General features: G+C 40.7%; 1 protein-coding gene and 1 long non-coding RNA gene across 2 annotated transcripts; one reads left to right on the forward strand and one right to left on the reverse strand.

Moving 5' to 3' along the window:
* Positions 1 to 166: 166 nt before the first annotated feature.
* LOC110977302 (uncharacterized) lies at positions 167 to 7359 on the reverse strand. The gene is made up of 3 exons (XR_002597939.2): positions 7105 to 7359; positions 6082 to 6223; positions 167 to 3938 (listed from the first exon to the last, which is right to left on the reverse strand). It is a non-coding gene; the product is annotated as an uncharacterized LOC110977302 (long non-coding RNA).
* Positions 7360 to 8125: 766 nt separating this feature from the next.
* Positions 8126 to 13438, forward strand: LOC110977274 (uncharacterized). The gene is made up of 6 exons (XM_022231252.2): positions 8126 to 8307; positions 8974 to 9066; positions 9535 to 9662; positions 10115 to 10334; positions 10586 to 10723; positions 10983 to 13438. Exons 1-6 carry the CDS (start codon positions 8163 to 8165, stop codon positions 11273 to 11275), a joined length of 1017 nt encoding a protein of 338 aa, XP_022086944.2. The 5' UTR covers positions 8126 to 8162; the 3' UTR covers positions 11276 to 13438.
* The last annotated feature ends 421 nt before the right edge of the window (positions 13439 to 13859 follow it).

Consider the following 13859-nt stretch of genomic DNA (forward strand, 5'->3'; position numbering starts at 1 on the left):
GTTTAAGACTGGCAGGGCTTTCATGTAGGATGAGGCTGTAATGTAAAATCTATAGATGGAAACAGATGTACCTTAAACTCTGGCAGTGTAAAATGGTCCAGATTAGGAGAAGGGTCAAGTGGCAAAAGACTACAGTTTCACAAATAGATACAAATGTACAAACAAGTTGTTCTGTTAGTTTAAATAAATGAGCATTTATTTCACTTACAAATAGAAATCAACTGGTGATACATGTACATGTAGCAATAAATGGGGATTGTTTTACATACACACAAAGCACTTTTGCAAAGTAATATTTTCAAATGAAACAAATTTCATGTCGGTCCTAAAAAGTCCTTAGAATGCACTACAAGGTGTTTAGTGAAAAATATTGTGTTAGACATTAATTTGGGAAACAGAATTGGTTAAAATTTAAACACGTTGGCCACCAAAAAAAAACAAGTTTTATGACTAAAACATAAAAACTGTTTACATCAAATATTTCTTTTGTGCACAGAGCAAGTCCCTATTGTTTTCAAAAATTACATTTTTGCAGTAAAGACCTTTCAACACTGAGCCAACAATTTGTGACTTGCAATTTTGTGGGAATTTTCTGTGAGAGACTTTTTTCTAATGCTCTGGCAATGTGGATGTGCAACTTGGAAAATGCAAAATGCACATAGAATTTTGTTCAAGGAAAAACTTATAAAGATGAACAAAGAAATTAACTGGAGCAAGATCCGAACCTGCAACACCTGAAACACCGTACCAGTGCCCTACCAACTGAGCTATCCAGCCCTATGTCGGTGGTTCTTCCCATTTGTTAATATCTCTGTTCAGGGGGTGAACTTGTTAAAAGTGAGGTTCAGAACAGCCACCGGGTTGACTGAACAGTGCTGGCATTTTGGCTGCCTGAATGGGAACACCATTCAATTTTTAAAAGCATGAAAAAAGCATGCCATAGTTTTTAGTCCTCAAAAGAAGTAGTATCAAAGTGTCTGGAGTGTTTCCAAATGGTAATTATTTGCAAATTTTGAAGTACATGTAGAGCATCTTGATAAATGTAAACATAAATGTTATTAAATGTGCATTAATACGAGTTGATGAATTACGATGTAAAGGAACAAATTAAAGGTGAACAACAGTCTTTTTCCAAAAGCAAACTGACCAATCGTCTATTCAATTTACAGAGTCATGAATAATGTAGATGTAAGTACAGTACAACGTCACTATACTGAACAATTCGGTCTACGGAACATGCCTCTTGGCTTTCAAATTTTCTGCACACTTTTACTGAACATCACAAATTTGTTTTAAATTAAAGAAAAAAGTTAGGACTGATGACAGCGACTCAAAAGTTAAGATATCAATAAACTCGGAAGTTTGAACGGCCGTGTTATGAGCCCATCGCAAAACAAGCAGCCACACAAGAGAATCTGTTTTACATGAACAAGAACACACACGTATGTATGAGTAACAACTGGCATTTCAATGTACACATAGGAAATCGCACCCTCTCTGTTTTGGCAAATAGCGCCCTCTTTTGCTTGGACTTTTTCACTTTTTTTATGGAAATCAGAACATTTTGATTTTTAGGCCTATGAAAATGTGCTGATTTAAACAGTGCCAATGAAATGGCAATAGTTGGGGAGGCATGCTACACCAAGCATTGTGTATGGACCCTGCCCTGTTCATTATAGCAGCATTGTACTGTATACCAATATACACTACTCAAAAAAATTAAAGGATCAAACATTTGTCTTTGACAATTTCAGCCAGCTGTGTACCTCATTGACTTTACTTATTGTACACTGAAGCTCATGTTCATGTTTGGTTGAACACCATGGAATGTGCGACAATGCAATCGGTTCGTCGTATTTCAGAGCCCAATCAGCTGGAGGGGTCAAAAAGCATTGGGCGATGTGCATTGCTCAGGTATTGCACAACTTCAAAATGGCCACCTTTCACTCTCTTTGCACATAAATTAAGGATGGGATGACTCTGAGGCAAGGGGGTGAGAGACTGGGAGTGTCTTAGAGAGTTGGGGGGGTACAGTGACATGAGACTGGCCAGTACTATACCACCCTAACGTGGTAAATGACCTACATGTGTCTCGCTTTAGGACATTTTGAAAAAAAGTGACAGAAATACTGGACCTCTTACAATTTTATGTTTAGGTTATGTCTAGACAACCACAAATTTGATTTTTTTGGTATCGATCATCATTTTTTACAGATAATTATAGACATATTTGATTTGGGGGAAGATTTGCAAACAGATACATGCCAGACATTGCATTATTTTACTGAATGAAAGGGTCTCATGTAATTTGTTCATGTTGAGATATATGCATCTTCAAAGTGCTTCATTTCTGTGATTCAGAATCCCAAATAGCGCCCTCATTTCCAGAATATACTCATAAACAGAGCCCTCACATTACTGGCTGAGTTCGGGCGGCTTGTTCTCGTATGTTCACGAACAGCTCGATTTGCTGTTCATGGGTCGGCCGCTCAAACGCCGGGAACGTACATCGGGTTATCGGTACTAGTTATTTCTAGCATGCAAGCAACATGGTGGCGTCCTTGCGCATTCTTCGAGAGTTAATGTTTGGATAATTGGGCTAAGTTCTTTTCCATTAAAAATCATTTCTATCATGGAAAATTACTATCAATTTTGTAAGACTTTCCATTGTCTCCAGCTTTTAAGCCATCTCGATAGTTTTTGCAGCTTTACAAAGATCTCGCGAGTTTTTCCTTGTGTTCGCATAAAACCCCGACGAGGAGTGTGAACCTGTTCCGAGAACAGTGTTCTTGGGTCATGTTCCCACTGTTCGAGCACGAGAACATGAACCTCATGTCAAGAACAGGCTGCCTGAATTCGACCACTGAGATATCATTCTAACTCGTAAACAGCGCCCTCATTTTCTGTGATATCATTCTGACTCATAAACAGCGCCCTCATATCACTTTGATGTCATTCTAACTCATAAACAGCGCCCTCATTGCATGGGTGATATCATTCTAACTCATAAACAGCGCCCTCATTGAACTCTGATATCATTCCAACACATAAACAGCGCCCTCATATTCTGTGATATCATTCTGACTCATAAACAGCGCCCTCATTGCATGGGTGATATCATTCTAACTCATAAACAGCGCCCTCATTGTACTGTGATATCATTCCAACACATAAACAGCGCCCTCATATTATTATTATATCATTCTAACTCATAAACAGCGCCCTCATGTTACTATCATTCTAACTCATAAATAGCGCCCTCATATTACTGTGATATCATTCTAACTCATAAACAGCGCCCTCATATTACTGTGATATCATTCTAACTAATAAACAGCGCCCTCGCATTACTTGGTTAAAACTCAGTTTTTTATACATCATTTTCAGGGTTGTAAATGACCTGGAAAAGGTAGCCTACTGACCAAAGTTTTGTTTTTTCAGTGTCATGAGACTTCAGTACTCGGTAGCGGAAGCTTCCTGTTCTGATGCTAGAAAACAGCCAAATTAAATGACGCTCATTTTTTTGCGCAGTGAATACCATTTGTTTAAATTTCTAATCACTAAGTATGATCCTTTGATCCTTTGAGTAGTGTACAAATGCAGTCAGAGTTGCTCCATCACTAAGGTGGAAGCAAGGAACTGCATCTCTGAGAAGATTGAGTCCTTTCCTTGCCTTTTTGTGAATCAGTGCCTAAGATTCTGATGAGGATCCCTCATGCAATCTTGGAAACTGTTCCTCCTCAGTGATGGAGGCGAGGACTGGCATTTCCGAGTTCCTTCCTCTCCTTGACATTCTCATGAATCATCATTGTGAAGTCCCATAGGATCTTGTCTTCCATCTTCCTTCTCTCCAGGTTGAAGGAGGCGAGGGCGCTCTTGTCATCAGCATCATGGTCTGCTTCTCCTGGGGCATACCCACAGCTTTCATATGAGGAGGTCTGAGGAAGAAATGAATCACAAAAGGAGCCAAGTTGCAGCAGAAATTGAGACATTTCTTTAAAAATTATAGGATCTTTGTATGCTCCTTATTTTTACAACTTTTATTTCATTAAAAAACTGTTAGGTCGAGTTCGGGAGAACTGCTCTTGACACAGGTTTCTTGTTCTTGCGATTGAACGACTCAAGAACACTGTTCTTTGAACAGGATCCCACACCACCTCCTCGTCAGGGTTTTACAGGAACACACGGAAAGACTCGTGAGATTTCAAATTTTGAACAGCTGCAAAAAATAGTGATATGGCTTACATAGTCGGAGACGATAGGAAGTTTTACAAAATTAACAATAATTATTTTCCGAAACACAGAAGTGAATGTTCACGTTTAATAGAAAAGAATTCAACCCAGTTATCCAAGGATTAACTCTCGAACAATGTACTACGATATGGACGCCGCCATGTTGCATGCTACTTGTCACTAACTACCAGCGATAACCAATCGTAGGTTCCCGGTGTTTGTGCGGCCGACCCAAGAGGAACAAATCAAGCTGTTCGTGAACGTTGATCATACGAGAACAAGCCGCCCGAACTCAGCCTTAGTTTCTCTTGCTTTCCATTTTCATGTCAGAAAATGAAGTATGACAAGAGGATTCCTTTGACGCTGCTGACCCATTACTTCTGAAAGCATTTGTAATTCTTACTCTATTAACAATATTTTTCCAGACATCCCTTTAGGGTTTTGTGAATCAAAAAGTGACATTTTTTAAACACTGTCTTTCCCTTTTCCTAACAAGTGAGGGCGCTGTTTTACAGTAATACTGTAACATCAATCAGGGAAGACCACAAACCTAAACTATCTATGGACCAACAGCTCCTACAGAAATCAAAGATTGATCCCCAAAGTGTGGGCAGAAATATTTCAACAGTGTGCACAAGTCTGTTGAGTTGGATACAAATCAGAAATTTTGGATGGTGACTGGAAATACTGTTAAGCATTTACAAAGGGGTTCCCTTTGGTGTTTTGGCTCAATATTTGTCAAAGTTAAGAGCAGCATTTAAATTTGTGTCCCTATTCATTGCTCACCTTCAAAAAGCCCGAACAAATCCCATAATCCCATAATATATGTGATTTTAATTTTCAGACCTTATTTTTGAAATGTTTCGGAAACAAAATTCTCAGTGCTCTATTGGATAAAACTTGAGAAAATCTGTTAAATTTGCTTTTCAAAATATTCATTCAACGGGGATGTCAGGAATTTATCTGAATTTCACATAATGTGCACCCTGGCCTCTACAAATGGCTTGTAATAATGGGCAATATTATGAGGAAGACAAATTGAACTGTGCCGGGTTAGAACTTTAAATAAAAGACCAACAGGGCCAAATAATATTTGATGGACAATTGCCACAGTTACCCCCAATCCATCTTCTTTGATGTAGAGCAGTGCTGCACAGCAAATTATGAAACCCCTGGGGACGAGGCAGCCATTTGCTTATGGTTATTAAAAATGGAGACTTTCCTTAAATTATGCCCCTGCTGTTGTCGGTCTAAAGGTATTTTATGTCTATGATTAAATGTTTCATTTCACGAGTTTTACTATAAAAACTATGAAACCAAAATTGCTCCTTGAACATGTTGACCATGTCTCAGGAAATGAGGACCATTGATCAATGGTAATTTGTCATGGAACAGCAACAAACCATGGTGGAAAAGGAACTTTTGGTCAGGAAAATGCGAGCAATTTCAGTATAGTGGGTGCATTCAACTAGCTTGCCCTGGTTACAAGGGTTTAACCCCATCCCCATCATCTTGCTTGGTTGACACAATGCACACAACCGTCCCTAGGTCAGAATTGCCCTAACAGCTAGCAGGCCACAAGCACCCAAGGGTGGATCCTGGACCCATTTTTTTTTGGGGGGGGGACAAACTTGATTCTGGGGGCCAAATTTTTTTTATTTTTAAAATTGTTTGAGGGGTTAGGCTACATTTCCACTTTTCTAAAAAAGGGAAATTAAATCCTTTCATTTTTTTCAAATGAGAACAATTTTTGCTCCTTTTTTGGTCATGACCCCAATTGGCCCCTCCCCCTTTCCCGGATTCATCCTTGCAGAAAGTCAGCAATGATATCAAACACAAGACTCTTACCTGTGCTACTTATGACGTAACCTGCCTCTTCACTCTTGAGATTTCATCGGTCAGTCCACTCGCACCATGACGCTAGCCAGCCTCAGCGTTCATGTAGGCAGCCATGGGAGTACATTCACCTGGCAATGAGGCCTTCCAAAATCTAAACACAGGGAAAAATGACCAAAAAAAAGGTCACCTAAGGTTTTTCAGTCACACTGTAATAATAACTTTTTCCCCAAATGAGCAAAAAATCGATGTTTCAACCCATCACCTCTTTAGTGTGGGTCGCTGTTAAATCCATAAAACCATACAATGCTGGGGAGTGCAGGGTGTAACAGGCTGGGTGGGGTCAGGGCCCAATTTCATGGGGCTTCTTAACAGTCGAAACTAGCTTGGAAGATTTTTATTCATGCTGCAGCCAAGGGCCTGCCTTCAAGAGTTGACGAGACCGAGTTGACTTGGGACCGAGTTGACCTGAGATGGAGTTGAGTTGGAGCGAGTTGATTTCAGACCAAGTTAGCGACTTCACACAGACATGACTGATGAGTATACAGTGTGTGTACATTGCGATGTTTTGCTGGACCATAACCAAATCTTTAAAAAGGCAATTCCTAACTAAGAGTCCAAGTTGCTCAGACTATTACTGACTGATCTACACCATCCTGATGCAGTCGCGTCAAATATCATTTCAACAATTCAAATATGCAAGATGTGTGCAAAATAAAATGTGTCCTTCCTCCATGATCTAAGTGGGCATACAGGCCTACTAAGGTTACTCATGTCATTTTCACAGAAATGAGTCATGCACATGTACTGTAGCAATGAACGTAGGCATGCCTAGTCCTGCATGTAGGGTCAATCGAATCGCAACATTAGTCCACCCGGGACTCCAGGGGGACTTCCTGACCGTCTCAACATGGTCTTTTCCTTTCTCCAGGGTCTCATCACCTGATCACTCTCACTCAACTGAAGAACTAGGCCTTTGTTGAACTTTATTCCTGTAAAGTGTGGAATAATAAAAGCAAAATTCATTGTACTTACTCCATCAATGACATGACGTAGGTGTGCCAGCGTTTCCTCAAAGACTAATTTCTTGATGGTCCACGAAGTGGCGAAAATAAACGGATTACAGCGACCACCCATGCGTTCAGTATACTTCCCACGTGCACTTGTGCCACCGCACCCACGTGCTGTTTGCAGTGTGTCTGTCTGGTCTGTCTGTCCCGGTTTTTCGATGCAGCATGAGTTTTCCATAGTGACGTCATGCACCGAGTGCCGAATTTTCTGTAAGCAGAGATTAAAATAACCCCTTCCCCTCCTCCCCAAAAAAGAAACGCTTTTTAGAGAGAAATATTGCGGTAAATACTGAAAATGAGGTCACCGCTCAGAGCAATTTTCCTGGCAGGAAAAGATGAAGCCATCATTTTGAACAATTTTTGGATTGGAATAAAAATTAGGTTCACTTTTAAAACAAATTAGCAGTCAGAAAGTCAAACAAGAAAATGAAGCCGTCAATTTTGAACAGTTTTCTGCGGCAGAAACAGTGATGGAGTACCTTTTTGGTAATGATGTGGCGAGCAAAAACAATTTTTTTTTTCAATCCTCAAATAATTCTTGAAAGCTTTTCTCTACAATTTTGGTAGTGAAAAGGTTGAAATACTAAAAAGACCAATGCTAAAAATAGAGAAACTTACAGGACAAACTATTTGACTTTTACATGAAAAATTACACTAAAATACGATAAAATTTGTCGTGGATGTTGACCGCGCTGCATAAGCGGCCGTACCGGGCCGCCGTATATGGCCATAGAGCTGCTTAAGCACAGAATTTGCTTAAGCATTAAAAAAAACTTGCTTAATAAACAAAGGTTACCAGCTCAAACTCTATGTGGTTGTCATGCTGACCAAAAGACAGGTGAATACCATTCCAAACCATCATACATTCATTACATGAAGTTTTGGCTGGTAACCTGATTCGTCAAGCAAGGTTTTTCACCCTTAATTACATTTTTCGCTTAAGCAGCGCTATGAAATTGGCCCCTGGGTAACAAATAATTAAATTCACTTGGCCCAACGGCCAAGTGGCTGGTCGATATCAAGATGGCGTTCCACCACACAGTGTGTTTTGTTTTCACTGTCCTGATTGTCTGCAATGTCGTGTTGTATCCTTCTCTTTTCAGCAGCGTTTTCAGAAAATGGTTTGGATCATCGGGTCCAGTAGACGAAGAAAAGGAACCATTGCCAGGTAATGGTGTTAATTGTTAAAGAATAAATAGGCTCTATGGTGAAGGATTTCGCATCGTCGTCACACCATCATCGACACAATGATCGATCAGGATCCTGATGATCGAGCATCGTTCAGATTATCAAGCCATTTGGATTTTATTTGAACCCATTTTAGAATCCCATAATATGTTGATCCAATGTAAAATTGTTGTACTTTTTTCATTTTATCAGAAACAAGTATCCTAAAACCATTTCATTCGCTTTTGAAATCCGGTCCGGAAACTGGGCAATGTTAATTGTTATTGTCCCGTCCGTCATGTCTGTCAGTGTCTGTGTGGCGATGTACCGTAGGTCTACAGTCAATCTGCCTACATGATTGGGTGATCTAGGCCGTGTATTGACCTAATATATTGATCCACACCAACCTATGCATAAAAAGGTGTTTATGATCTAGGCTATAGGCCGTAGGCCTAACCACACCATGGTCAGATGGGTAGGCCTACATGGAGGAATTTTTTTTAAAGAAAAAAAGGTTGAGGTGTACAAATGAAGCTTACACGATGTAGCCTTGTTTAACTTGCATTTAAATGCATTGAATAAATACTTGCCAGATTTTATTGAAAACTTTTTTTTCTTTTCAACTGAGTCATGTGCTTTCTTATTCCTATGCTGGCCCTAACGTTAGACATGCCGCCACACATGAGGCACGGTCCACGCACTCCCGGCGCAGCACGGCGTATGGAGATGGAACGAGCTGCCCAACGTAACATGAAACACGGTAAGACTGTGATAAAGAACACTGAGAATGACCATGAGAATGACCAAGTCTGAGTGACCGCCCAATTATTTCCTGATTTTCCCTTAAACTTTTTTGATGTAAGATCAAGTAATGCTTGTCAAAATCAAAATCAATCAAATACTTTTTTACTTTTAATTACCGTCACAAAGTGTCCTACATGAGCCAGATTGGCTGCCTGTGAGTGTTCCTGCTACCTGATGGAGCCCTACACACACAGATTCAGATCTGCCTGTTGATAGAATTTGACAGGCCCCTGTTCTTTGTTCCATATGGATATCTAAATGTTGACGTTGAGCTTATTTAAAGCAAACCATAGAAAGTTGAAAGGCATTTGTGACTTTTTCACTGACATTCAAACTTTATGAAGGTTCTAAGATGCTCTGTTTTGAAAAATAAAGATTTGTGACATTTTGCTTTCCAATTTCGGTGTCCCTTTTCCACAAGCAGCCGATCCGGCATCATACTTTGCCCAGCAGAAGCAGGAGGCAGCGGGCAAAGGTCGCGGCCTGCTGGGGTCAGTACTTCCCGTCTATGCCGTGGGCATCGTGGTATACTTCGCCTACATCATGTACAGGGTAAGCCATGCCATTATCACCGATCAGCAGTCACGGGAATAAATATTCTTTAGAGGTTTTTTATTTTTTAAAGTGTAGTTCTGATTAAAAACCCGGTAATTTGGGACTACGTTTCAACCTGCTTGCTCAGATCATCTTCAGGTTTATTAACAGGTAAAAATGATGGAGGATGTTCTCGCTGAAATTTTAGCTGCACACTTGATAGTTGAGAGTAGAGGTGAAAGCAAAGAACGAAAGTTCTTGTCAATTATCACCCGTCCTTTCTGATGAATAAGTTTACACTTGTAATTCAACCGACGGTACCTCGATGTGTTAAAAGTACTGTATTTGAAGAGAGGTTTGCGTAATCAGTTCAAGTGAATCTGAACACAGTTTGAGTGATTCCGAGCCTAACCTTCTCAAAAATGTGATTTTTTATTTTGTTTTGTCTCTGGTCTCATTTCCCTTGGCAGATATTTCTAAAAGACAAGGCCAAGAACAACACCGCAGACGGCCCGGGTTCCAGCCTGTGGGACTCCAATCGCGACGGCGCCACGCTGCAGCGGCTGCAGCAGGAACAGCTGCAGAAGCAACTGTCGGAGCAGCTGCGGGCCGAGAACTACAGCGGCATCAAAGTCAAGAAGGCCGGCAAGGGGAGCAAGACGAGGAAGCCGCCCGTCAGGAAAGATTCCAGTGAGTCTCAGGCCCCGCCCACCCCCACAGATAAAGTAGGCCCCTATTGAAATCAAAAATAAAATTCTCGATCCGTTTCCCACACCCAGAGATTTGGCCCGAACAAAATTTGACCCAACCCGACAAACTGAGGCTTTCCACTTTTGAACAACGGCTAGCTCAACAAATTTTGCGCTGTTGAATTTCAAAGAGTTTCAATCTGTCACCGCCCGTTTGAAAAATCCTGTTAAAAAATATTATTCCCTCGTCAGACACATCGGAAGAGACGCCGGACGAAATGGCGGCGCTGAAGAAACGGCTGGAGAACACGGAACGCTCCATGCAGCGCATGATGGAGATGATGAACAGCATGGGCATAGCCATGAGCCAGGTCACCGAGCAGCTCACAGGTAGGTCCTGTCCGGACACCAGAGGGCGGCAGAGAATGCGCACTGCCAGAGCTGTTAATAGAGAGTTGTGACATGAGTGTCTCCATTGTTGGAACCAAAATGGTGGATTGTGCGTCAGTGCACACAATAGCTGCATGCAGGTCTAGACACGTGGTGAACAGCCATTTTGGTTTGAGAGAGAGGCTGAAACTCGCCATATCTGGAAGGTTGTACTTCAGGTTGAGAAGGAATTCTCACTTGATCTTATTTCTTTGTAAAGGAGCTGTGCCATCGAAGCTCACAAACTCCCTTGACCGCCCTGCTCAGCTCACTGACGAGGCTGACGACGGAGGTCAGAGGTCAAGTGAGGGGGACCTGGACTCCAACCTCGATTCTGATGATGACGCATCAGAGCAGGACGAGGCAGGGACTAACCTGGAAGGGGACACAGGAGCAGCGGACAGCACCACCGACGAGGAGGGGGGTGAAGTGGAGGTCCTCAGAGGGGAACAAATGGAACATTCCGACGCTGTGCGGAAGAGACTGGTGCCGGCCGTCGGTGGGGAGAGCTAATTTCCACTTTTGTAACCTCTGGTATTTTTCCCCTTCTCTTCTGTCACACACAAACACTGTATGTATCCCACAATGCAATTTATTCTCAGCAACGGCATAGCCAAGGAGGGGAGGGGCAACTCTCCTCCCACAGAGAACTCTCACACTTCGGCAAAATTGCCTTTTTGGTATCATTTAATGTCATGAGTTGTGGTTCGCTTGAAACAAATTTATATCAAAAGTGTGAATTTAACCTATGTACTCTTGAATTTTCATATCAAATTGCTATACAACTAACATAGTACATGTATTCTGTGTGGTTGAATATTTTGTATTGCATTTAACATGTAATTTATTTGTGGTCTGGCCAGTTTGCCATTGGTGTGGTTAATTTAACATTTTTCCATGGTGCAATATTTAGAAGGGTACATGCTTTTTCAGGTAGTTATTAGATTTCACAGTACTTAAGTTTAATGAATAGATTACATATGCTGCTTTTACCCCAACCCCAAGGCTGAGCTGAATGTTCAATCGTTCATCAAATGTATCAATATTTAGTGTTGAAACTGAATATTCGGAGTGAAAAATCAGTAAATAAATGAAAAGAATGTTCACTATATTTGGTTGTAAACTTGTATTCTTGAAGCATATTTTGAGGTGTTACATGTACAAATGAACTTACGTGTAACAGCAACTTACAATGCCATATGTCCAAACATAATGCAAAAGTTGGGCAAAAAATATTTTAGTGTGTTTTGTGGGGTTTTTTTTCTTTTCAATTTTTGGTTTGTGGTCTCACTGGGACTCCTTAATTAAAAGAAGACATTGACAAGTACAGTACTAGAAGTTTATCCCGCAAGACATGCCAATCGGTACAGTGTATCAAATTAAATTATTTCTCCTTTTGATCTGCATCAGGCCTCCAAACAACAAAAAGCTTAATTGTGTTTGAAGTAAAAGCTTCCACTCTGAATCTTTTGTCTCTTGCATTGTTAGCCTGGAACGTTCTCCAGTTTCTGAATGTGTTAATACATATATATAGTTATATTATTACATGTACATAAACGTCATACTTTATCATGTGGATTGTAAAAGTTCACATCAGACATTCAGTTCGCCTATCATCGTTTGTTGTGCCCTTTGGACAGTTTGGGACTGCTTGAAATGAGACTTGTGTATTTAAGTCTGCAATGGGCAGATGTGTATTTAGCGTACAAAAGCTCATTACGCGTGGGCTGTCAAAGAATAGTCGAACCTCGTTTGATAATAAGAGCACTATTAATGCAAGATTCTGCTTATAGCAAGGAAATTGTTCGGTCCCAGTCCTCCGTTTTTCATTGCTTGCATTTCTGACGATGCAAGGTTCCTGTTGTAACAAGGTACTAGTAATTTGCCAAGTCCACAGGACCTCTTATTAACGAGGTTTGACTTTATTGGCTGCTTGTTCAATCCTAGATTGTCTCAAATTTATGACTTCGAAGTCGTTAAGAATAACAGCTTGACCAGTGAGTGTTTCTAATTATATTTAAGTGGACGTTTGCCACATGAGAACATTAAGATTTGACGTGCTTTCACGTATTGCGTGTCAACAAACACGCTGGACATGTGCACAGGCCGATAGAACACACATATTTGAAATTTGTTCATCCCAGGTTTGGAATATCACGATATTCAACAGACGCTGTGGTTGGATAATAATGCTTGGGAACAGCGATAGGCTCATTTATTTGGGAAATGTATTTTACAGTGTAGTGTGGTGAATTGCACACATGTGCTCTGTAGGACAGTATCTCTAATGTTTGTGCTTGTCATTTGATAATTTCCTCAATTTTTGCAGCACCCGTTTTTATTCACAGCTACTATTTCTGAAGCCAGGCATCTACTAACGGAATTTGATAGGTTAGTTGGAATTATTGGTGTTTGAAGGTAGACCTTCAGAATTTGTGTACATGTAAATGCTGCAGTTTATGTTCCCTGCTTGGCAAATAGTGTTCACTATTTTGTTTTGGTATTTCTGAAATGGTTTACTTGTGTGCCCTATTCCCTCCTAAAACCTACCAGTACTCTCGTGAAAGCAATCAGACAAGTTGGTAGCATTTATCTATAACAGTTCATATTTCCAGTAAAACCTGCAGTTTCATCATGCCCTGAAATAAAGGGATTCATACAAAGCTGTAATGTTAAGAGTTGCTTGATAAAATTTTTGTCCTTCTTTGCAAAGCGGTGGTGGTTCGAGGTTTTCATGTACGTGTATTCGGCTGGAACAGAAATCTGTCAGTGTTGGACACCAGACTCTGCACAGACGCATGCTTGCCTTTTACGCTTCTGAAGAGAGTATTTTTTCTTCGTTCAAAACTGGGGAAAAGATCAAAAACCAACCAGAAAAAACAGCTCGAGTTGAAAACAACCCGTACTGTTCACTTGGCCAACAAATGTTAACACCAGAGCTGATTATAGAGAGTCGCGCCAACTTCAGACTTTGGAGCCAAAATGGCAGTCCATGTGTACAGTACAGCACGAAACTATTGTGTGCACATGTGCGGAATCCACCATTTTGGTTCCAACAATTGAGACACTCTTGTAGCAATTCTCAACACAGCTCTGG

Source organism: Acanthaster planci, linkage group LG21 (assembly GCF_054643075.1).
Source record: "Acanthaster planci isolate LZ-2023a linkage group LG21, COTS_SCS, whole genome shotgun sequence".
Lineage (NCBI taxonomy): Eukaryota > Metazoa > Echinodermata > Asteroidea > Valvatida > Acanthasteridae > Acanthaster > Acanthaster planci.